Source organism: Phymastichus coffea, unplaced genomic scaffold, assembly GCF_024137745.1.
Source record: "Phymastichus coffea isolate CEN01 unplaced genomic scaffold, Cenicafe_Pcof_1.1 PCOF00146, whole genome shotgun sequence".
Classification (NCBI taxonomy): domain Eukaryota; kingdom Metazoa; phylum Arthropoda; class Insecta; order Hymenoptera; family Eulophidae; genus Phymastichus; species Phymastichus coffea.
The window spans coordinates 90,001-114,144 of record NW_026706957.1 but is presented as its reverse complement, the minus strand read 5'-3'; the positions used below and the strand labels follow the sequence as shown (position 1 = coordinate 114,144).

At 39.7% G+C, this 24,144-nt stretch overlaps 4 protein-coding genes across 12 annotated transcripts; 2 read left to right on the top strand and 2 right to left on the bottom strand.

The window, feature by feature from the left end:
• LOC131672277 (uncharacterized) lies at window positions 1-1,598 on the top strand. Of its 4 annotated transcripts, none has more exons than XM_058949404.1 (3): window positions 1-319; window positions 411-590; window positions 905-1,598. In XM_058949404.1, the coding sequence occupies exons 1-3, from the start codon at window positions 297-299 to the stop codon at window positions 1,260-1,262; spliced, it is 561 nt and encodes a 186-aa protein (XP_058805387.1). In that variant the 5' UTR covers window positions 1-296; the 3' UTR covers window positions 1,263-1,598. The 4 variants fall into 4 exon arrangements, with proteins under 4 accessions (XP_058805387.1, XP_058805389.1, XP_058805388.1 ...); XM_058949406.1 differs by having other exon boundaries at window positions 1-77; window positions 899-1,531; XM_058949405.1 differs by having other exon boundaries at window positions 1-225; window positions 899-1,530.
• Window positions 1,599-1,752: 154 nt separating this feature from the next.
• LOC131672276 (neuferricin) lies at window positions 1,753-3,309 on the bottom strand. The gene is made up of 4 exons (XM_058949402.1): window positions 2,851-3,309; window positions 2,629-2,769; window positions 2,336-2,522; window positions 1,753-2,249 (listed from the first exon to the last, which is right to left on the bottom strand). Exons 1-4 carry the CDS (start codon window positions 3,158-3,160, stop codon window positions 2,063-2,065), a joined length of 825 nt encoding a protein of 274 aa, XP_058805385.1. The 5' UTR covers window positions 3,161-3,309; the 3' UTR covers window positions 1,753-2,062.
• A 308-nt stretch (window positions 3,310-3,617) lies between these two features.
• Window positions 3,618-11,809, top strand: LOC131672272 (tectonin beta-propeller repeat-containing protein). Of its 4 annotated transcripts, XM_058949393.1 has the most exons (26): window positions 3,618-3,674; window positions 3,769-3,827; window positions 4,155-4,387; window positions 4,464-4,646; window positions 4,720-4,872; window positions 4,948-5,040; window positions 6,080-6,260; window positions 6,348-6,571; window positions 6,641-6,841; window positions 6,919-7,088; window positions 7,177-7,536; window positions 7,619-7,750; window positions 7,832-7,988; window positions 8,059-8,221; window positions 8,296-8,399; window positions 8,478-8,620; window positions 8,687-9,035; window positions 9,112-9,262; window positions 9,347-9,546; window positions 9,614-9,823; window positions 9,898-9,999; window positions 10,073-10,208; window positions 10,284-10,475; window positions 10,571-10,633; window positions 10,779-10,936; window positions 11,064-11,809. In XM_058949393.1, exons 3-26 carry the CDS (start codon window positions 4,163-4,165, stop codon window positions 11,112-11,114), a joined length of 4,101 nt encoding a protein of 1,366 aa, XP_058805376.1. In that variant the 5' UTR covers window positions 3,618-3,674; window positions 3,769-3,827; window positions 4,155-4,162; the 3' UTR covers window positions 11,115-11,809. The 4 variants fall into 4 exon arrangements, with proteins under 4 accessions (XP_058805376.1, XP_058805377.1, XP_058805375.1 ...); XM_058949394.1 differs by lacking the exon at window positions 3,769-3,827 and having other exon boundaries at window positions 3,639-3,674; XM_058949392.1 differs by lacking the exon at window positions 3,618-3,674 and having other exon boundaries at window positions 3,691-3,827.
• Window positions 11,810-12,028: 219 nt separating this feature from the next.
• LOC131672274 (high affinity cationic amino acid transporter 1) lies at window positions 12,029-22,306 on the bottom strand. Of its 3 annotated transcripts, none has more exons than XM_058949397.1 (11): window positions 22,183-22,306; window positions 14,927-15,179; window positions 14,734-14,862; window positions 14,404-14,664; window positions 14,046-14,329; window positions 13,733-13,970; window positions 13,570-13,672; window positions 13,336-13,502; window positions 13,095-13,252; window positions 12,922-13,030; window positions 12,029-12,862 (listed from the first exon to the last, which is right to left on the bottom strand). In XM_058949397.1, exons 1-11 carry the CDS (start codon window positions 22,288-22,290, stop codon window positions 12,732-12,734), a joined length of 1,941 nt encoding a protein of 646 aa, XP_058805380.1. In that variant the 5' UTR covers window positions 22,291-22,306; the 3' UTR covers window positions 12,029-12,731. The 3 variants fall into 3 exon arrangements, with proteins under 3 accessions (XP_058805380.1, XP_058805379.1, XP_058805381.1); XM_058949396.1 differs by lacking the exon at window positions 22,183-22,306 and adding an exon at window positions 15,965-16,145; XM_058949398.1 differs by lacking the exon at window positions 22,183-22,306 and adding an exon at window positions 15,415-15,493.
• Window positions 22,307-24,144: the final 1,838 nt, after the last annotated feature.

Sequence of the window (24,144 nt, the reverse complement as noted above, 5' to 3'; positions counted from 1 at the left end):
TATTCCGGTTTGTGCGTTTGTGGGTGCTGCATTGTCTGTATGTTGTGGGCAGTGTGCTGTAGGAGTTAAGAGAAAATGTAGGTGTTGTGTTAGAGATTGTTTGTAAACAATCTTCCATTTAACGTATTTTTAATTAAAAACATATCGTGTATTTTAATAATTCAACATTTACCGCATATATCAAGATTTTTTAAATTTCTGTACAAATATTTTAACATTTCAACGGTAAGATGTTCCTATAGATAAGTGAGAATCCTTAAATCAAGACACAATTGTTTTTCTCGTAAACGAATAAAATGGAACAAGAGTGCAAACCAATGTATCTATAATAATTATTTATCTTGTTATTAGCAACAATGTAATTGTATTCAATATTAGTTTTAAGTAAGTAGTTTATTTTAATCTTTTAGAACAATGTTGAGTAATCAAAATCAATTGGAAGAGGTTAGCCTGCCTGACGTAGTCGCTGGTTTCAAAATGTTAGCTGTTGACAACCCAGAAGACGAGATATCCCCAGTGACAAGCCAAAGATCTTTGAGAAAACGAAAACCAAGGAATTTACAAGTAGTAGATCTTAATCTTAATAGAAGGTGAAAAATATTCATTTATATTTTGTTAAATTAATATTTCTTTCACTCTCCATTTTTCAATAACTTAAATATAAACTTCAAAGCTGGTAGAGTAAACCCACAAAAAACTTTTAACATGGCGTATTATTATTGGTTATCTGCATTTTATCAATAATTTTTCGCCTTTGAGATCAATAATCTAAAAATATGAACTGTTATATATGGGTTCACTCTACTAGTTTTAAAGTTTATATTTATAAGTGATCTTTTATTGATTTTTGGTTAATTTTGAATTTGAAAATTTACGCATGCATTATTTCCTATTAAAGATGCAGTCTGAAACCTAGAAAGAGGACGTTTGCAGAAATGGAAAGTGAAGAACAAATAAAAGAGTATTATTTAGATAAAACTGTTAAAAAGTACAACAATTCGTTAGAAACTATTTTCGAAGAAAAGGATGATTCCAATCAAACAACTTGTATGATGAGTGTTAAGCGATTTAAAAGAATGATTCAATTTACACCAGAACCAACCGACTCAAAACTTAAGAAGAGAAGAGAAAAAATAAGAAAAGTTTTTGGTTCTAAGATTAATCATAAGAGAAAGCGAAAAGTGTCAATGCAATCTTTATTAGATAAACTTCATGGTGCGCACAGTGATGTGTCAATCACAAATTCTAATGATTTTCAATAAAAGGCTGAAATTTTAGTTTTAAGTTTTTTTTATTAATCAATATAACAAAATAAGCACAAAGTTGTCTTTCCTATGATACAAACAATATTTCATTTGTTAAAAATATTCCACATAAGAACTATAAAAAACTTAATATTAATTAAGCTTTTGATTATTTTTTCAACATTTTTCTTGTGAATTGATTTGTATTAAACTTTTGTTTAAGCTTATCACTCACAAATTTTTAGAACATCAAATCCACATTTATTTACAATTGCAATGTTCTAATTGGATTATTTGGAAACTTATTTTTTAATTTTAATTACAAAGATTATTGACAGTTAAGAATATTTGTAGAGTTTGAGACTTTTTGTAAATATGTATGTAAATCTAAGTGTGTTTAATAGAATTTAAGCAACATTAAATAGATGCAATTTGTAAAATATTGTTTCTATTTTTAATGACAATCTATCTCTATTATTGGTAGTTAATTAATAAAGTGTTAATATAAAACAATATAGATTTGAAGTTCTTTTTTTCAGTTTTGTTCAATATACATAGAGAAATATAAATGATGTAAAATAATTTTGTGATAATTAAATTTTATAAAAGTTATTACTAACTGAATCACTTATAAACTTTAGTTGTAAAAAGATTATAAGCCTTATATTTTGCAGCAAAATTAATACTGTAGAAGTAGATAAATTTCACATTATAAAATTTTTATAACTATTTTTATAAAAAACAATCTTAGCACAAGCCTTCATAAAATTTTCATTGAAAAATAAGAACATATGCTTAGTAGCTAATGGACGGGCTTATTAATTAGTTGTTATAAAATTGCAAGTGCTGGAATCTGCAGCACAACCTTCATAAGCTTGTATGATCCCTTTGTTTTCTTCATATTCTTTACTATTCAGGTCAACACAGGCACAACGGTACTGTTTTGATTCAAGATTCTCATACAACATTCTTGGAACACCTATCCAATTTCTTGTGATTCCTCCACTGGTTGAGTAATTTGAAATTAAAGATTAGTTCAATTGCAAATAGTAAAGCAACTTTTTTTCAACAAAAGTAATTTTTTAAATTACCTGTTCTTTGTACACCAAACAACAGTTCCACTATCGGCATTCCATTCAATATTGCATGGTGGAAATTGTAATTTTATTTGTTCTTCTTGTGAATCTACTTTTTTTGCCAATTGTACTTTTTCTTCTAATATAGCTCTTTCATTTGTAGGACTACCATCTTCGTGATAATACCTTCCTATTAATTTTCCTGAAAAATATATTATAATAAAAATAACAAAATATTTCGAGTCAATAATATATTACTTTTATTAAATGCTTTGAAATAATTTAATTCCAACACAATGACTTCTTACCTTTGTATACATATGTTTTTCTATAAAATTCAACCCAGTTCATTAATGATTGAATTTGTTTGTTTGTAAGACTAGAAACATCATCAGTTAGTCCATTTTCATTAAAGTCACCTGTAATAAATGCTGCAGAGGCGTCACGTCCTAAGAGTGAATAAATTTATGTTAAATTATTTTTTACAATATTATTAAAATACTTTCAAAATAAAATTACATCATATATACCTGTAAATGCATGGTATGTTTCTCCAGGACCATAATGCTTAACTCCTTTTGTTACATCAAAAACTTGACCTAATATTGATAAGTACAAGCCATCATTTACATTAGAAAACTTATTAAGAGTATTCTTGGTGAATAAAATTCCTCCTTGATTATCAACAACTACTTGTTTAAAACTTCGTTTGAAAAATATTCCAAGTTTATCATTATAGTAACTTTCTACATATTTCAACACTTGAGTAAACTGGTTACTCGAATACAACATGTACAATGTAGATATAAAAAATAAAATCCAGACATACTTAGGCACCATTGTTAATTAACAATATAAATTAAATAACATGTTTAACAAGTACAATAATTATAATAATATTATCTAAAAACTAAAGTCTAAATCAAGCTTAAACACGAGTACTATCATGAGACTCGAGTTACTCGGATATCCTGTCCCGTTTTGATACACGCATGCAGTCCATCTATGCGCCATCTAACGATGTGTACTCAATGTTGAGGTGTCAATTTAACATCTGTAAATCAAACGGATCAAACATACAGTTATTGTGTGTTGGATGTGTAAATTGTATATTATATATGTACGCGACTAAAAAATAAACAATTACAAAGATATTTTAGTTAGTATGCGTTTATGGTTTCATTTTACATCCATGTATGTATGTAAATACGTGCAATAAGACAGGACGTCAGCTGGAGTTTAATACTAAATCCTTACATTGCTATTCGTTATTAGTCATTCATTGTCATAGTGAATCATAGATCAACGTGGATCTAAAAATTTTCAATTATGGATTTTAGTATCATGAAATGAGGTAGAAGGAACTTCATTTTAAAAGTAATTTATTTGGTCAACCTTAACAACTGGATTCAATCGTTCTTTCTTAATATCCTAAATAAAATATCAAGAAAAGGCTGTGAAACTGTGCAAAACTGTGCTTCCTAAATAATGCAAAATTAATTTAAAGGTGAAATATGGTTTTCCTTTTCGTTAGATTACCAGATTTAAATTTTAATAATATTAGCAACTATGCAAATTATAGATGGATTTTTAATTTTGATGATTAAAAAAATTGCTAAAAAAATATAATAAAGTTAGTTAGAAAATCTTTTTTACCAAAAGTTGTCCTTGCACTATAGAGTTATATTTGTAAAAGTTATTCTGACATGGATTATAAAGATCATATTCCATCTAGAAACTTTAGATTATTATCTTGCTAAAGAAATTACATTGGATTGGATTGTTTTAAAATCAATTTGGCATCAAAAACAATAAATTGTTGATTTTTTTTAAGGATTCAAAATGCCAAGTTCTAATCTCTATGCCATCAACAATGAAGGACGAGTATTTTCACTTGCTACTAATGGGTCTATGTGGAGAGAATTTACTTATCTAGGTCTTGAGTTTAAGCAACTGTCAGCAGTTCCCCATTTTATGTGGGCTATTGGTGGTGATAGACAAGTTTATGTTCATGTACATGGTTTAGATGTTCCCATTAGAATCAAAGAAGAAACTTATGAAAATGAGGTAGATCTAAAGTTTATTATACAGTATTACTAGAATTTAACTGTAGTCAATAAATACATTTCCATTTTGATTGAAGCGATGGCTGCCTTTAGAAGGATTTAGTGGAAGACTTTTACCAACAGATAGGTATCATTTTTCTAATCAAGATGGCACAGTCAATCGTAGTCGTGATAAGGTCAAGTTGCCTTCCATGGCATGGCAATGGGAGGGTGATTGGTATATTGAGACACTTTTAGATGGACAGCCATTAGATCATGATGTGAGTGGACTTGATTTTATTTCCAACATTTTTGTTAAAAATAATACACAATTATAGCATTGAATTTTAATAGGGATGGACCTATGCTGTTGATTTTCCTACAACTTATACTGCAACAAAGCAATGGAAATCTTGTGTCAGAAGACGTAAATGGGTTCGTTACAGGAGATATAGTGCAATGAATTCTTGGTGTGCAATTGCACCACTTCACAAGGATGCTACAAAGGTATATTTTGAAAACATTTTTTTTTTAAGTTAACAAAGATAATAATTTATTTAATTACAAAAAACGTAATTTTAGGAGCCTTTTATAGATGTTTCAATTGGAGGAAGTCAAATGCCTGGTGATCATTCCGGAAATCTTGTTGTATGGGCAGTAACTGCCCATGGAAGGGTTTGTGACAATTTTAAAAACATCATTTAAGAGGATTTACTTACCCAAAAAGAGTTCCGCACAATGAAAAAAGTTTTTCATCAGTTTAACTTGCTCACATTTTAAAAGTTATTGATGGATTAAAGCGAAAAAATTTCAAAATACTCTTCTTAACATAAAGTTTTAAACAGTATTTTCCTGAAATCGATAAGTACTTTTGTTTATAAAAAATTGTAATCTCGAAAGTTACAAAATGGGTCATTTAAATCGTTGAAAATCTGTTACAAATTTTAAAAATTAAATGTAAAAAATTCTATATTGTTTATCAACGATTCAATAATACGTGTATCAAATTGGAAGTCTTAATAGTGATTTGAAAAATTTATAAAAGCGACTTAGTGGAACAGAATCGTATCGAGGCATTAATGTTTAAGTACATTTTTGTTAATAACTTTTTTTAGAAACACTATTATCATTTTTTTTAATATACCAATCGTTTCATAATTAAATAAATTTTATTTTATAAAAGTTTCGCGATTATCTATGAAGCGTTTTATATTCATTTCAGTTAGAAAATGACAAAATATCGCCCTATGTGTTTCTTCGTAAAAAGCCAATTTTCCGATTTTTAATTTAGAAAAGCAACATATAACGCATTTTTAGAAAATCATAAAATAGCAAAATTGTTATAACATAACGTTTATTTAATTATGGGACTATTGATGCATTAAAAAATATGTATCGATGCTATAAAAAAATTTTATACAAGTGTTCTTAAAAATCGATGCCTCATCGCAACGTTGTTCCACTGAATCGTTTCTATAATTTTTTCAAAACAGTATTAAATTTTAAATTTGATACATGCATTCTTGGATTGTTGATTAATAATGTAGTATGTAAAAAAATATAATTTTCGAAAATTAATTCGAAAATCGAAAAAAGGCGAGTTGAACTGATAAAATGCTTTTTTGTTGCGAGAAGCCCTCTTTGACAACCACTGAGAAAGTGAATTACGTCTAATATTAATTTTACAAATTATTATAAGTTTTGATTCTTTTAGGTGATGTTTCGAGTTGGTGTAAGTACAACTTCTCCAGAAGGATTACGTTGGAGTGCTATTAAAATGCCAACTGGAGATGAAGCACTGCATGTTAGTGTAGGCGTAACTGGCCTTGTATGGGTAGTATTATTGAATGGTAAAGCATTAGTCCGTAAAGGAGTTACTAGAGAAAATCCAATGGGTATGTTATTATGATTTATAATTTAGATGTAGATTTACTTCTCAAAACAAATCAATTTGTAAGATCCTGTTATCTGAAATAATGCAGGAGATGAATGGGTTGATGTTGAACCACCAAAATTAGATTTAAGATTGACTCAAGTTAGTATTGGCATGGATGCTGTTTGGGCTTTAACTCACGAAGGAAGCGTTTGGTTTCGTAAAGGGATAAAGGGTGAGATGGGTGGAATATCCGAGCAGTTGGCCGTGGGTACTGGTTGGGTTGAAATGTCTACAAAAATGATATTGGTATCCGTTGCACCAAATGATCAGGTATTAAATCAAGCGGAATGACTTTTCGTGATATTGTAGCATTCATGTTTTAAATGCTATTTTTTTAAGGTTTGGGCGATTGGTCAAGAAGACAGATTTTTGTATTATCGCACCGGTATAACTCGATCAGAATTGACGGGTAAGAAATGGAAACTGTTAAACGCACCTTTTCAGTTGAGCAGAGCTAGCAGTAATGCGAGTTTGTCATCAAGCAATAGACACAGTATTTGCGGTACACCACATAGCCGAAATCAACCATATGGTTCTTTGGTAAGTATACTGAATATTTGTTATAAAATATTGCGTGATTGACAAGATAAAATAAAAATTTTACTCTACTTTAATAGCAAAATCAACGACCTGTGAGCACCAGTGAAAATTTAATTAAAGAGTGGGAAGAGCAATCAAGATCAGCACCAGCTCCAACCTCTCTCAAACTTATGAAAAACCATACTGAGCTACTTGAAAACAATATTCAAAAATCTGCCAAACCAGAAACGGGTAGTGGAAGTACAAGGTAAAAAAGTTTTATATAGTTGTGTTTCATTATTTTTATTAAGCCTGATTTATCATATAAATTTATTTGTATAAATAAAAATTTACAGTTCGGTTGGATCTGTAGAAATAAACGATACAAATGAAATAAATCCCGCAAATATCGCCATCTCCAATGAAACATTACACAAGAGTGGAGAATCAATAGTGATTTCTGGCAAGGGAATGGGTAGCACAGTAAAGGTCAATCCTGGATCTTGGAGTCCAGTTCATTCAGTTGGATCAGTAGTTGGTGCTGAAGTTAATCCAGAGACTGATGGAAGTATTTTTGATCCTGATTTAACTAGCGAGTCTGGTGTCTTTGGAGAAGATGAGAGTGCTGCGATTATATACTGGACTGAATGTGAGATGCAGTGGAGTAAAGTAGAGGCTGGTGCTTGTTTAGTAGACCTTAATAATCCACCGAAATGGTATTCATGCATTTCTTTAAATTTTGATAGTCATAATAATCATAATAGAATATTTACGACGTTGATGTTTCACTGTGGCTAGGATTGCTGAGAGTAATGGTTCATCGCAAGGCGAAGTAGCTGAAACTTGGAGGATACAAATTTTAGATGAGCTCAGAAAAAGATTGAAAGATATTGACTTTGATATTTCTTTGTATGAAAGGGCTGTAGAAAAGTAAGTATTAGCAATTCATATGTATCGTAAAGTATACTTTAAAAAAGTTTTCTTCAAATAACATTTTTATTACTGTTGTAGATCCTCGTGGGTGAAAAATGGCGAGGCTAAGTGTAAGCTAAAAGGATCGTTAACTTACGACGATTGTGTTGTTGAATTAGAATGGATTAGCAGTGATAGCGAAACATTTGGCTCTGGTACCTTGACAATATTAAATCCTGATGGAGTGACAACATTAGTATGTAACTCTACTTTGTATATGCTCATTAATTAATACATTATAGTTAATGAACATGAAATGATTGCAGGTACAATTTTCCATATCAGAAGTAGTATGTGTTGTTAACTGTAGTGAGCCAGGATGTCCTCGTTTAGCGATTCATACGCCACGTTTGACGAATAATAAAATACCAAGACTGCAATTCAGCAGTGATGCGGAATTGGAAGATTGGATGGCAAATCTTACGTCAGGTATTTTCAATATTGTTCATTTTTGCTTTTGTTGTTTGTTAAATAGTGCTAAGAATAATACTTTGGACTTTTAGTATCTTGCAAAGTAAATAATGCTTTTGGTCAGCCGAGTAAAAAAACTATTTGGACTACTACTGCCTTAGGAGATGTATATGTTTATGATCCCGTTATCACCGAGGTAGTACATCTATTTACTACTTTTTTTGTAGATATTTTTCGCAAAATAAACGTTGTAGTAATATTTTTTATGTTATAGGAAAATCAATTCGACAAAGGTTTATATAGTCAAGAATTAGACACAGCTGGAAAGAATTTACCATTTGAAAGTATTTTACAAAATAGTTTTGGACCTGGTAGTTCTTTACACGTCGTGGTGTGCATTCACGATGATGCAGATAGGTAAGTCTTGAAAATTTTTAAAATATCACGTTTCACACAATAATTAACCATAATGATTTTTGACAGGATATCATTCAATCTTGTTTGTCATACGTCAACACTAACTAAATATCGACAAACTGTAGATACTCATGATGTAGCTTTTCATTTCAACCCCCGTTTAAATGAGAGCATAATCGTAAGAAATGCATATCAAAATAATCAGTGGGGAGACGAAGAAAGAAGCGGAGATAGTCCTCTGAGAGCTGGATCTGATTTTTCAATGATAATCAAGTGTGAGGAGCGAGGATATCGAGTTTTTATAAATAATACCGAATTCACGTTCTTTAGTCATAAGATACCTCCACAAAATATTACGCATTTACGTATCAAAGGCAAAATGACGTTGTGCAGTGTAGTTTATAAATCGAAATTTGTAAGCTCATTGTTTGCATGCGAAAATGTTATTAAAAAAGTTACACAAAATTATATTTAACGCTTATTTTTCACAGGTGATTATCGAACCAATATCCATGTTCTGGAGACAAATAGGAGGTCATTTAAAGAAAGTTGAAACTTGTAATTCTGGTATAACTTGGGGTATCGGTTATGACAATACTGCTTGGGTTTATACTGGAGGATGGGGCGGTACTTCTTTGAAGGGTAAATTGAATTTCCAACAAAAACACGAAACTTAAAATTGTATTTCTTAATTACTCAAACATGTTATGTTTTGTAAATTTATAGGTTTAGACTTTAGTAACGCGGATATCAACCCGATGGTAGACACGCATAACTATTTTGTGTACGAAAACCAAAGATGGAATCCAATAACTGGTTACACGTCTCACGGCCTACCTACAGATAGGTACATGTGGAGCGATGCAACCGGGCGTCACAAACGCACACGAGAAAATACAAAGCTCTTGTCATGTCATTGGCAATGGGTAAGTTTAATTATAATAAAAGGAGGAAACGTCACCTTGAATAAATAAAACACGTTTTTAATAATAGGTATCTGAATGGATACTCGATTTTCATACACCTGGTGGAGTAGATCGAGAAGGTTGGCAGTATGCTACGGACTTTCCCTCGGAGTATCATGGCAAAAAACATTTTACGGATTACGTTAGAAGACGCAGGTGGTTCAGAAAGTGCCAACTCACAACTAGCGGTCCTTGGAAAGAATTAGGAAACACGAAATTATTCGACATGTCGTTATGCGTAATTTAATTTTTATTTAAAGATGTTGATATATTACCAGAGCTTTTTTTATTAAATATGAATCATTTTGATAGACTTCTGACGATCCAGAATCCGAAAGTCCTATTCATGTGTGGGCTGTAGCTACTAACGGTGAAGTATTGTTCAGACGAGGTGTTTCGGAGTACTGTTCAACGGTGAACTTTCATTTTGAACGAGTTATTGTAATCAAAATTAAATGATTAATACTGTTAATTATATATTCATTAGGGTGTTTCCTGGGAGCATATTCCTTGTGACCAGCCTTTAATAAGTATATCAGTTGGACCTTCGGGACAAGTGTGGGCTGTTGGAAAAAATGGATCATCTTATTGGAGATTCGGAGTGTCAGTTAGCAAACCTTCAGGTATAGTAGTCAAATCATTAATTAATCAACTCTGATTGACATGAATTATATGAAAATGCTTTTTTATATTCACAGGAGAGTCTTGGCAGAACGTCGAACCACCACCAGGAGCTCATTTGAAACAAATAGCTGTTGGTGTAAATGTAGTGTGGGCTTTGGATAGTTCCGGTAAAATATCGGTCCGCCGAGAAATTCAATCGAACGTTTTCCCCGAAGGAACGTTCTGGCAAACTTTACCTGCTATGGCTAATGATCCCATTCATATGGGTAAGCTCACTTTTTTCTATACCTTTGACGTTTAAAATCCGCATTTATAAAAGAAGTAATTTATTTTAAACACTTTTTAAATTTATTCGTAACAGGGTTCGATAGAGAAATTTCGATACCTTCGGCTATACGTAACTTACCTTCAGAGCTATTACGTTGTTCGTAGGCCTGTCTTTCTTATTTTTCTATTATACTTATCGTTTATTTTGATATTTTTAATATTTCACACTTTTTCTTTTTGAGTTGTAATTACACAAAACGAAAATCAAACCGAAGATCGCTATAGTTTTTCAATTTTTTCAGATGTATCTATACTAAACGCTAAACAAGGATTTCGTCATATTTCGGTCGGACATGTACCTGGTCAAGTTTGGGCAATATCAGGAGCTGGCATCGTGTGTCGTAGAATCGGCATCACAGAAGAAAATCCTGCTGGTTCTGGATGGTCTACTGGCATAGGAGTAAGTAATAACAATTGACAAATAATTTCGTGTAATACCATAATGAATTTGTGCCAATACAAAATTATTACTGTAGCTTATAAAATATTTGTTTGATAAATAATTATTTTATAATTAATTATTTCAGGCGAATTGGCAGCATATTGATGTTGGAGGCCTATCAAACCAAAAGATTTAAATATCGTGCATAATCTAGCTTTTATATATTTTTTTTAATGGATAGACTTATTCCAACATGCACAATATGACTTTAGCGCACTTACCTAACGAGGCTCTTCATTTTAAATCGATAAGCGGTGACGCAAAGAAATCTATATCAGTAACTGTAAATAATTATATCACTATATTCAGAAAGACTCTATTATATTAACATGCACTTCCAACAATTATTCTAGTCAAAGAAAACAAGTTATATTTCTTTTGATCATTTACAAAATGGCAGTTTTATATCTATATATGAATAAGCAACGGTGAAGCGATTGTTAAATTATATCGCCTTCATATTCAAAATGTGATTGTATAATATAATACATTTAAGCTTAGTTTTTCTAAACAATAATCCAACAGTCAAAGAGTCGAAGAATCTAATTTTTTTACAAACCGTCCCTTTTCTGAGGTACTTTTAACTTATGCTTTGATGTAGTATTTATCTTTCTTCTGTATAAAAGTAGATGCTCCATTTTTTGCTTTTATGTATGAAAATATAATTTTTATAGTAGCAGTTTATAGACTTAAGTTTTAGTAAAGCGAGCCTTTTTTTACGTTAAAGTATGTTCTCTTGTTAAGTTTGACTTAAATGATCTAGTGGTTTTGCATGAATAGTTTTGAAAATCTTAAAAATGTATCTATCAAAATCCCGATAAATTTATTATTAACTATGAATATTTGTACAACAAAAGCATTTATCATGTATCGATTAAAATAATTTAATTTAAAGTATGATTTAAGCATATGGCAGCATGTCTGACCTTTGTTATATAGTGATTACTTATTTGATATAATAATTTTCCTTTTATTAGAATTTATGAAATAAACAACCAAAGTACGTCTTAATTAAAAACACAATGTTAACTTATTTATTTTGATATCAACAATAATGACAAGTATGATTAAGTACTTAATAAAAAAAAACAAAAGAAAACATTAAAAAGAATTGGTTGAAAGATGATAATCTATGCATATATACACATGTTCGTGTATGAAATAAAAGGATAACTTTTGTATTTACATGGCGCGATTATTTTAGTCTGCGCCTTGTGCTATAACATATTGTATAAAGAATTGGCACAGCCATTAACAAAAAATCATGCCGCACAAGTGTAACGCAAAATAATTAATTTGAATTTTCAACAATACAGTCTATCAGTATTTGATGTAAATAATTAATTAACGTGATTAACGTGGAATGGACTTAAAGGATCAATACAAAATGAACAAAAGGCTCATCTTATTCGATCTAGAAAAACTACAACTGGCACGAAATTGGTTCACAGAAAAGAGTTGATAACTATAATCAAAACAATGAAAACAGTCTTGATTACGCGTACAAATGGTTTTTGGGTCTGTATCGAGTGTCATTCTTCGTAAAAATATCTTTCAGAAACGTTTTCCTAATCATTTAAAAAGCTAACGTTAATGCACAAAAATCCGACTGTTTTTTTCAGTCATCGAAGACGCAACAAGTTCGAATAAATCTAAACGAGTTTCAAAAGTTGGGATGCGTTATGGATAATAATACTGCAGCTCAGCGACAAAATACAGTTAGGGTGATCGATGAGCGAAGACCCGAGTCAAACTAGCACTTTGTGATAATTTGAACGGGGCTAACGTGGTTGGCGTACTTTCTCGCGAGCGTTTCAGCCTCTAATCTGTCTCGCTCACCTTGCACGCTATGACCTACTCCGTAGAAGAAGTATATGCAAAATCCTGAAAAAGAAAACAACGTGAATGGAAAGAAATCGGAGCTTTCGAATAAAAGTACCGACCTACGACCATCCACGCCACGAATCGAATCCACGTGTATATATCCAGCTGCAGCATCAGATACAAATTGATGACGATGCTGAGGCAAGGAATCAGGGGTACGAGTGGCACCTGTAAAATCAACGTAAGCGCTTCGCTCATCGACATGCAGAAAAGCCTGATGCGTGCTATGTACCTTAAACGACAGGTCGATTTCTTGGACCGGTTGCCGTCCTATTGCCGTAGCCGTGAGCACGGCGATTAGTAGCACGATCGCGAACAAAACGGACGGCCAGTGGCCTTCGAGCAGGCTGTAGTTGTTGAGCAGCAAGCCGATGACGAACACCGCGATCCCTGCAAGCAAAAGGGAAGGCACGTTGGGCGTGGTCGTCGAAGCGCGAAGAAAAATGGGCGATCGGCTTTCGCGACGCAATTACCAAAAATTAAAACGCCATATTGGGCGACGGAGGTGGAGAACTCCGATGACTCTTTCTGATTGTGGAGATTGAAGATTCCCTTGAAGTAGCTGATGGGCGTCGAGTATGAGGGACCGGCTGTCTTGGAGCTGGCGGGCGGTTGCGTTGGCAGATCGGTCTTTTGGTACCTGTGGACAAGCGGGACAAATCGCGTGCCGGTAAGCGAGCGACCGAACAAGCTCGAGCGGAGCTCACCTCAAGATCAGCACCGACACAGCGACGATGGTGTAGGCGAGCAGCGTGCCGATGGACATCATGTTGATGAGCTGCTGCAGGTCGAACAGCAGCGTCATGATTCCTTGAAAACGAAGCGGTTGAGAAACACTCGCTCTCGCGCTGCAGTGGGCGAGGGACATACCGGTGAGAACGCCCGAGATGAGAGTGCCCAGCACGGGCGTCATGGTTCTGGGGTGAACCCTGGCGAGGAACTTGAAGATGACGCCGTCGCTGGCCATGGCGTAGAGGACGCGCGGCAGGGGGAACATGGCGCCGAGCAGACTGGTGCAGAGCGCGAACACGGCACCGATGTTGACGATCCATTTGACGGTCGGCCAGCCGATCTGGTCGTACACGTACGGGAAGGGAGCTTGCGCGTCCTGTCCACACGGGAAATACAGCAGGGGTTAGTCGAGGCTGGGGTCGCGCGAGCGGACGCGCGGGACTACACTGGCCTGGTCGTAGTAGGGCCACATCATCGTGAGCACGGTGGAGATGCTGAAGTAGGCGAGGAAGATGATGGCCAGCGACATGACGATGGCCAGGGGTATGTTGCGCTGGGGCTTCTTCGCCTCCTCGCCAGTGGTGGCCACGGCGTCGAAGCCGACGAAGCCGTAGAAGCAGATCGCCGCGCCCTCCATCACGCCCTTCACGCCGAACGGCGCGAAGCCGCCCGCGCCCGGGTTCGTCACGTTCGCCGGGATGTCGGCCGGCCTGATCGACCAGTTGGCCGGATCGGCTGTGGGCCAGTTGCTCCGCGGTGAGCGATCGCGCGATCGCTACTCGGCGAACAGCGTCGGCGGGGCGACCTACCTTTGATTACGCCGGAGACCACGATGACGCCGATGGTCAGCAGATTAATGCTGGTGAAGATCTTGTTGAGCATCGACGACTCCTTGACGCCGATGGTGAGGAAGACGGTGAGGAAGGCGACCATGACGAGGGCGAAGAAGTCCGGGTACTTGGACAGGAAGGAGACGTCGATGGGCATGGCCGAGCGCAGAGCCCGCTCGATCGTGTGATTCGTCAGCACGTCGATGTAGCTGCTCACGCCTCGGGCCATGCTGGCCGTGCCTGTACGACAACAAACGGCCGGTCGAGCGCTTTGTTTTGCTGGCGATCCGCGGGCTCGATTCGACATACCGATCACGTACTCGAGTATGAGGTTCCAGCCGATGACGAAGGCGATGAACTCGCCGACGGTCACGTAGCTGTAGACGTAGGCCGACCCGGCCTTCGGCACCCTCGACGCGAACTCGGCGTAGCACATGCCTGCGAGCGTGTCTCAATCTTAGTTGCGGTCGCTCGACGCAAACTCAATGGGCAATGGCCGTACCCGCGAACGCCGAGGCGACGGCCGCGATGAGGAAGGAGATGCAGACGGCGGGCCCGGCGGTCTCCTTGGCCACGCTGCCGGCGAGCACGTAGACGCCGAGGCCGAGAGTCGAGCCGACGCCGAGGGCCGTCAGGTCCAGCAGACCCAGCACGCGCGCCAGCTCGCTCCTGTCGTCCGCCTGGTCGTCCGCGCGCCGCCGCGACAGCGCCCTCCAAATTCCGCACGCCATCGCCGAGCTCCTCGCGTCTCGCCTCTGCAACAGCACACCATTCGAGCTCCTGCCGCTGGCGATCGCCGAGGCGGTCCCGCTCGCTCGCTCGCTCGCGACGCGACCCGAATGCAGCGGGCGATGGCGCGCGTCCCGACCGGCGTCATCGCGGCGCGAGTGCCCGCTGATCGCGCGCCTCCGTATCTTCGCGACGACGACGCTGCCACCTCGCCCGCGATCCGAGACCCACGTAGGCTTTGCGCCCGACAATCGCACGCACCACTGCTTGTGAATCCCGATCGTACTTGGGCTGCGCGGCAGAGCGCGGACAGCTCGCAATCGTCGACTAGGGCGTTTTGCCCGCGAGGCGAGGATCTCATGTACGTCCAAAGTGCCATTTTTAGCGCGTCGTCTGCCAAAACACACGACGTCCAATGAGCTGTCGGATCATCGATCGGATCTTGAGCAGACTTACCTCTGTCGATGACCTCGCAAGGGAAACGTGTGATCGCACGTGGAACGTTGGTTACTTACTAATGAAATGTAATCGAGGCGAATCTGATAACGCGTAACGTCGTTATAATCATAAGCTGCTTTTTATCATAAATATAAATCCAAGTATCATTATCCGCAAATCAGAACGTGATCGCGCGTTGAATCTCTGCGCGATACACGTATATACTTGTAGCGCGGAGCGCAATCGCGATTATTAGGCTTTGATTAACGCGGCGCAACGTTGCGTGTCGCCGCACACGTACCCTCCGCAGCTTATCTCATTGCCTCGTGTGCGACGACCTCGCGCGCGGTCTAACGATTCGTCGACTTATTACCTGCCGAGATTCACCACCGTTCGCTCGTCGTGCCACGGCATAGCCGCGTTCGCTTGGACGACCAGTCATCTGTACCTCCGCGCGTGGCCGCAGTCGCGATTGTAACGTGATTGCTCGCTCTTTTCCGCGGCGAGCGGATCTCTTCTTTTCCGAGTACGCTCGTAGCGCACTTTTATTGCCTGTTTCGTTAGGCGATAGCCGTAAGCGCGCGCGAGACCGTTGCTGCCGTTGCCACATTCCTTCTGCACGTGCGCGCCGCGCTCACGCTTACGGCTGCCGACTCGACTCCGCTGTCTCGTCGAACTCGCGTCACCGGTGATACGCGCGCGCGCGTGCGCGCATCGAAACACGACAAATTGACAGTTAATGGCGAGCGATCGAATCTTTATCGATGCGGCGACGCAGCTCATCTCAGTGCTGGCTGGTCATTTGACGCGACCTTTAGCATTTTCGCGGTTCAGCATTGACAAGCGCGGCACGAAGCGTAAATTGGGCGGGGGGGGGGGGTCGATTCAACGGAGAACCAGCTGCGTAATGACGCGTCGCGCGCTCGGCAATCTTGCAATCTGCGGCGCGGACTCGCGAGGGACCGGGCCGGGTTTTTCGGCCGGCGAGCGCTAACTCGACGCAATCGCCGTCGACCGTGGCCCGTTTCGATCACGTTGGCGGCGAGCGCTCTGCGCGTCGGCGGCTCTCGTGCCCCGCCGACGCTCCGAGCCGCGTAGCTCGCGTTCGTCATCGCGCGACACACGTCGAGGGCGCGTTCAAGAGAATTTTTTTTTTTTCTTTCGCTTCCGATCCGGAGCGCGAATTCAGAGGCGTCGGTACACTTCTGTGCCACGCGGTCCGATTCTTTGGGCGTGACTTTTGCCGTGACAACCGCGCGACGTACAAATCACTGCCACGCGCAATTTCGCCGCGCGCGTAATGTCAAAGTGACCTGCCACGGCGTCGCGACAAATTGCGTTTTCTCTCTGTCTCTGTTTTTTTCGCGTAGTCGAGTGCCGCGGCTAATCAAAAGCTGCACATTCAGCCAATCTAGATTTGTCGCTTCAGAGGATGAGCGCGTTTAGCGTGACTCGGCTTGGCTTTACCATGACCGTATAGGTATAGCGCACGCGGGTGAACGCACTGTCGTTGCTTTTCTATGTCAATCGGACTTTTTTCAGGTCCGTCGTCAATTAGCGATCGGAGCAAACACTTTCTACGGATGATCGAAGAATCAGTGTCAGATCGATCGTATTGCCATAAACGACGCGTGGCAGGAGAAAAAAAAAAGTGGGTTTTTTCCTGTACACGCTCAACAATTGGACACCGCGCCTGGCACGTTTGGCGCTTGTTATTACCTATAATGCGTCTATTTAGCGCGCGGGAATGGAATATTTCCCGCGCAGGGGAAATAACGTTGAGCGCCCTGAGCAACGAAGCCGAAAAATCGTTTATATAGATTTTTTCTGATGCGGCTTCTCTTCGCGTGACGAATACGTTAGTTCGTGCCAAATTCACGTCTTTACGTAATAAACATCTTGTTTCAATGGAGTCACTCGTGCACGATATACGCGATCATACAATATATTTTCGCAGATGCATTAGTTTGAAAAAAAAAAAAATAGAAAAAGAAAAAGAAAAATATATATCCACCTCATATTTTCCTTTTATTGCGCTTCTGCACTCAAAGCAGCTTGTAATTAGCATAGTTAGTCATTATGGAGTGGCGAAGCCAAGTGCGTTGAGGATTATCGTGCTTATTACGGCATACCTGATCTATTTCCATCGGAGATGCATTTTCGGAATTTGAATAATAATGAATTAGTAACGATCGCGAGAAGCGAGCTTTAAAGACGTAATGACAGCAATTCATTAGGCGAATTGCAACGCTATCCGATTGAAATCTAATAAAAGGCATTGGTCAAGTCTGAGGAGTGCGAAGTAGAAAGAATATATTTTTCGCGTGGCATTGCGTAACGCGATATTTGAGCTGCAGCCAAAATGGCCTCTCAGAAGTAGCAGTGAGTTAGTTAAATTTCCGAAATGCTAATTGGACGTCTGACGCTTTCGTTGTCGCGCCTCGAGTTGCAGCAACTTGCCAAGACGCGTGTGCCGCGAAACCGCTCGACGCTGTCGCTGTGTCTGTGAAATAATTGTTGAATTGCGTTGGCGCGGTTTTGCGCGAAGCGCCACGTCCAGCATTCGACAAGCCGAAAGTAACGGCGCACAAAAGCTTTTTACGAGCGCAAGCTTTTCCTTGACTTTCGTTTTCAAATGTAAAGCACGTTGAGGTCACACGCTATACGTTATTTTTACATTCGGCACCGATAATACCTGGAAAGAAAAGTTCATACAAGTTGCAAAACAAGATGGATCGTAAAAATGAGTCGGAGGCGTTACTTTGTTCAGGATATTTAACGACAGATGACGCGTCCCATTGAGCGTTCGTCCCAAGCTGAATGCATCCGAAACTATTCACGTCGGTACTTTAAAAGTACGTGCCGTATGGGTGTAGCCCCTTCCTGGACAGCTCAATCGGCAAAATGCTACTCTTCGAAATTACGCAATTACGGAACTGGCTTGCTCAGAGCCAAAAATAAAATAAATAAAAGAATCGCGCAACAAAATAAATTCGAGATATTTGACGCTCACGTTTTTCAACGGAAATTCAGTGAGCTTATCCCGAATTCGAGATAGCATAGACGAATAGACGGACGAAGAGGTCACCGACGCTTGGGTCAATTGTTGTGACCTTCTGAAAATTACGCGATAAAAAAGATTAGCGAATTAAATGCAGCGATCGTTCAAATGCACCTACGAATGCCGAAGTCTCGCTACTTTTCCGTAAGTTGAGGCAACGTTGATATTTTTCGAGAACGATTACTTTTACGTGTTACCCGTGCGTGCTTTTCAGGCTATACTTGAGTGATGGTCGAGCGAGCAGAAATAAGTAGGCATCCACTTATAAATTATTGTATACGAATAACGTATCGGATAGGCTTACTGTGATACCTTTGACTTTTCGTCGAGAGCAAATAAAATCTACGAAAATATCTATTTTTCAACAAAATTCGCGACTATCAACGAAAAATATCATACAATTTTCCACGGCAGCCGTTCCAATGCCAGTGAATGAGATCCAGTGCAATTCAATCATTTAAATACCATAAAATTCTTCGTTTAATTACATAAAAAAAATCATATATTTACTTGCGCAACATATTTAGCACTGCGAATAATCACATCTGCTCCATTTATTTTTTTCAACAAGAAATGACAGAAAATGAAAAAAAAAATATGCAGCACAAAATTGCATATTTATAACTCACGACTAAGTCATGTAAAATGATGTGTAATAGTAGTTTATGTATATCGGCAGGGACAAGTATGTTAATAGCAATGCGCTGTTTTTTCGTTAAAATAATAGACGTATTTTTTTATTATTCGGTAGCTTAATAATTACGACGGAAACGATGAATCGGCAAATTTTTTGTTATTGATTCATAATCTTAATCCAAGCCTAATTTGTTCGAATACGCAAGAGATAATGAAAAGAAAAACGAAAGAAAAGAAAAAAAATAGTCGTAAGTAGAGAAAACGAAGGACGAAGGTGTAAGTATCTGTGGAGGAAGCGTCTATCCAAGCTGCAATAAAATTTATTTCTATAACGCCGCGCCGTCGTCGTTATCAGCTGCGGATTCCGAATTCTCGCGCGTGGCGTGCGATAAGAATCCGACACATCGGCGTTACTAACGCCGCGTCCATATTGTTATCTGGCCACTTGTCGCGCGACCCAATCCCAGAGGCGCGCTCAGCGCGTTCTCGTGCGCCAGCTGTGCGGAGCCGCGACGCGGCCACGGAGAACTTGGCACTCGCGGTGCAATGTTGCGACGATGCGAACATGGAAAAGGCGATCTGAATGGGTTTGTTGGTTCAGGGACATTAGAATCGGCGGATGCGAGATTCCGCGTCGAAAGTAAATAAATGTGCTTCTCGATTTTCCTCGCAACGTCCGAGCGGTGTTTTCAGCATCGTCGAATAAATGCAACAACGTCCATAGCTTAACTTGATTAACGCGAAACTGTAAAAGCCAAAAGCTCGCAGTTTCGGCGTGAGCGAACAGGCGGGCGCTCTAGTTCCAAACCGTGGCGTTAACAACCAAGCATTGCCCAAGATTTCACAATAAGCCGCGCAAGTCAAATAAACGCCGAAGAGGTAAGTGGGAGCTTGTTGCGCGTTAATATTGAGTCATAACGCCGCGCGTTGCATTTGTAAAGCGATTAAAAACGGCACTTTCCGAGAAGCGAGCGGCAGAGCGGCAATAATATAATGCCAGTGACGGGAGACAAGGCCGTAACGCCGCGTGCAATGATGAACAAAAAATAAGAAAAGAAAAAAAAAAATGTTCGGAATAATCTTTCCGCCGTGGGCTCATTAGACTTTGCAGAGAGCTTTTATCAATAACGCCGCGTAAATGTTTGCCTGGCGTCGTGTCGAACTCATTTATCTTTGTTCTCTCGCGCGCGCGCGGACAAATCGTTTCTCTTCTTCTTTGATCCCCGTTTTGATAATAAACAAATGGACGGCGAACGCAAGCCGGAAAAAAAAAAGATATATAGAAAAAGATGAAAGAAGACAATGCGCTCGCGACGGCGTTATTAACGCCGAGCGGTGGGGGAAGCGCGAGCGAGATAAGTCGCAACGCCGCGCGTTCCGATAAGAGCGCTGTTGTTTCGTTTTTTTTTTTCTTTTTTGTTTCTTTTTCTTTATACATGACCGCCGCGATTCGTCGCGCGTGAATCGAGCGTTAATGTGCGCGCGTTTCATTCACCTCGCGCACGGCGTTAACTGGATTACATTAAGAGCATGCGCATTGTGTCGCGGGCAACTTCTTTTTCCTTGCGCTTTGTCGGTGGCGGACGAGGAAGATCGACTTAAGATGTATACGCCGCGCGTCTTCGCGAGACACTTACCGGCTTGTTTGTTTTTCAGATCGGCTTATCGTGCTTATTTTTTTTTTTTTTTTTTTTGAGATATTTTTAATTTTTGCGAGAGAGCACCCAACGTCGCGATGAACGAAGGACCGAAACATTGAAAAACGGATATGATTGTTAATTCTGCAGTGACTTGTGTTAGAATTTAAACACTACGCAATTGACAACTTTTCATTAACGTCATTATCATTACTCGTGCTCCTATCATTCAATTTGAATAACTTTCAAAGAAATCGCTCGTATTTAAAAATTCATATTTTCATTCTCAAGTATATCTTCGTGCTATCTTTCAAAGGACATTGTTTTTCATAATATACAATTTCAAAATTCACTATATTTCGACGAGGGATTTCTTTATCGATGTAGGAAACAACGAATTGAATGTATTTAAAATTAAAATTTTTCTCATGTTTCGATAATGCAGATGTGTACACACTTCGATTGGCGCAAAACTCCGAAATATGAAACGTATATGTCGAGCCTGTTTGTCAAATATGCGTTACTTCCACGTGTTTTCTAAAAAATCGTGGTGCTTGAACACCGAAAAAAAATTTTCTATGCCAAGACAATTTCTCTTACGCCAAGAATACGCATTAGTGTTTCGACACAACGAAAATTGCTTTTGCATTGAAAGAAAAGACGTGAAGGCATTTTTTGAAGGATCAAGGGCGTAAACTCAACTTTTTATATTGTTCGATTCAGACGCACAAAGTTTTTTTGTTTTCAATTGATACTTGCAAGGACGTTTATACACTGAGCCTGTCGTGACAGAATATTCGCTTTCAACACATTCGCGGATCTTTCGATATGGCAAACAATGCGAAACAACGATCGAAATATTGATTTAATATTGCGCGCAGCATGAATGAAAATAAGTGATAGTAAATTGTCACTCTATAGAAAGTAGTCGAGCTTGCAAAGCGGCAGCGAGTATTCGTTGAAACGGCAAAAAATTGATTACCGCGATCGGCGCGTTTTAAAAATCGCGAGAACATTTCACAGTGTGTACTTTGCATAGAACGGAGAACGCTTTAAGGAACGTACAGAGCTTCACTTGGATAAACCGATCACATACTTTTCATCGAAGTAAGAATCCTTGACGGATCTTCGAAACGGGAAACGGCGGACGAGAGAGGGAGCGCTATCGACGCAAAAGGGGAGCAAGGCGAATTGAAAAGCAGCGGTGGTCGCGAACGCAAGCTCCAGCGGCAACGAATCGCTAGGTATAAGACTTACAGATTGAGAAAGCTGCCTGACAAGCTCCGTGGCGGGCGTCCGCGGCGTCAGCGTGCGGCAGAGATCGGCAGCGAAATGATCGCAGGAGGGAACGCGCGACGAGCACATAGGCGCGCGCGCGCGCGGCTAGAGCTTCGCGAGGCCGGCGCGCACCTATGGCTCGCGGCCGCGAGTCGTCACGCAGTCGGCTTCAAGGATCGCGCTGGCAATCGTATATGCCGCGGCACTTTCGGACGTGCAGCGCGCTCGGCCGTTGGAAAAGGTCGCGCGCGACGTCGCCTTGCGAGCGCCGAAACGCCCGTGCATGGTTTTCGACGAGCCGAGCTTGCCGCTTGTGCTACGTCCCCTTTTCCCTTTTGCCTCGACGTTGGACCGCTTTTACGAGCCTACACTGCCGGCCGCGCGTCTCGTTAAATACACGCTGGACGAGCATCGACGATTTTCACTTGCGACTTCAGCAGCTAAACAACTTAAATGAGCAGTCGTCATTTTCTTTATAATTTAATCTTTAGCTTGTGTCGTAAGATCTTCTTAAGGCGTTTACTTCTTTCTGCTCAGCGATGTATAGCTATGAATTTCTTTGCTTCGGCTGTCAGCAATAAACAGATAAAAATTTTAATGACTCGTAATCGACGCCGGTAAACTTTACTTGGGCGCAACTGACTCGCGTCAACAGAGTACATTTTCAGAAAGTTTACTTATTAAAAATTCACGTTGTCGAGCTAAAGAAGTGTATCAACCAATATGCAAGTCATATTGTTCCGCAAGCGTTTTATTAATTTATTTACTGCAGTCGAAAAATGATTCTATGAAATATATCGAACTCTTATTTCGCGCTCAAAGTGAGTCCAATAAACTTTATAACGACATCGACAGATAGCTACATTATAGCCGGGTGGCTATCGGAAGATTGGTAGATTTGCGAACAGTGATGGTTTAGCCGTTGACCGAATCGGCGAGCCGCATTTGAGCAAAATGCCGCCGAAGAATTAGGAAGTTGAGGTTGCATCGTTGAGTTGAGCTTGGCCGACGCTGTTATTCGAATGCACCTACCGACGAAGACAAAAAATGAAGACGACGAGAGGGATCGACAAACAAACGGCCGAACGACGAACCAGGAGATCGATCGCGTTGCCAACGAACCTCCGGTTGAATATACATTCGAAGCGCAGCGGCTTTCGGTGCACAAACTTAGCATGCTTCCCTTCCGCAGCATCGCGCAAGTCCGACGTCCGATAAAGCGTCCATTGTTGCACAAAAGCAGGCGTTATCTGTCGCGAAGCGCGCAAAGCCACCTGTACGAACGAAAATTGGTCTGATCGACGCTGTCAGCTCGCGACGAAACGGAGACAAGCTGGTAGCTACTATTGAATGTAGACTAGTTGAAAGCGCATCAAATCCCCCGGAATTCCGCTAATCCCGTTGCCCAAATATTTATGCCGTCGTTTGACGTCGCTACGGAAAACACTGCGACTTTGTAAAGTACAATCGCGCGCGTCATCGCGCCGAATCGTTGCACCGCTCAGAGGATCAGCAAGAGAGTTATACGTAATCGAAGATCAATGGAATGCAAAACGAGAGCGATTGTAGAATGTAGAGTAAAAAGATAGCATCACGTGTCGCAATCGATGTAAACATAACGTCACGCATTATTGTACGAAGAAATAAAATCGCACATCTTACCAGCGCTTCTTTTTTTATCTTCCGTTCGCGATTCCTATATCGCGCTCTGTCACCAGATTCAATGCTCCAAGTATGTATAAAACAAGCGCCTCAATGGTTCAATCAAGCATTACCTATCGAAAGTGTTCGAAATTCCGTGTTCACAAATAAATGTATAAGAAAAGACTGCCAACCACGCTTTTGCAAAAGTAGTGCGGTAGACTGGTCTGCATGAAAGCAATATAATACTTTCAGTAGCGTACCCTCGCAGAGTTCATAATAAACGCATCGTCGAAGTAA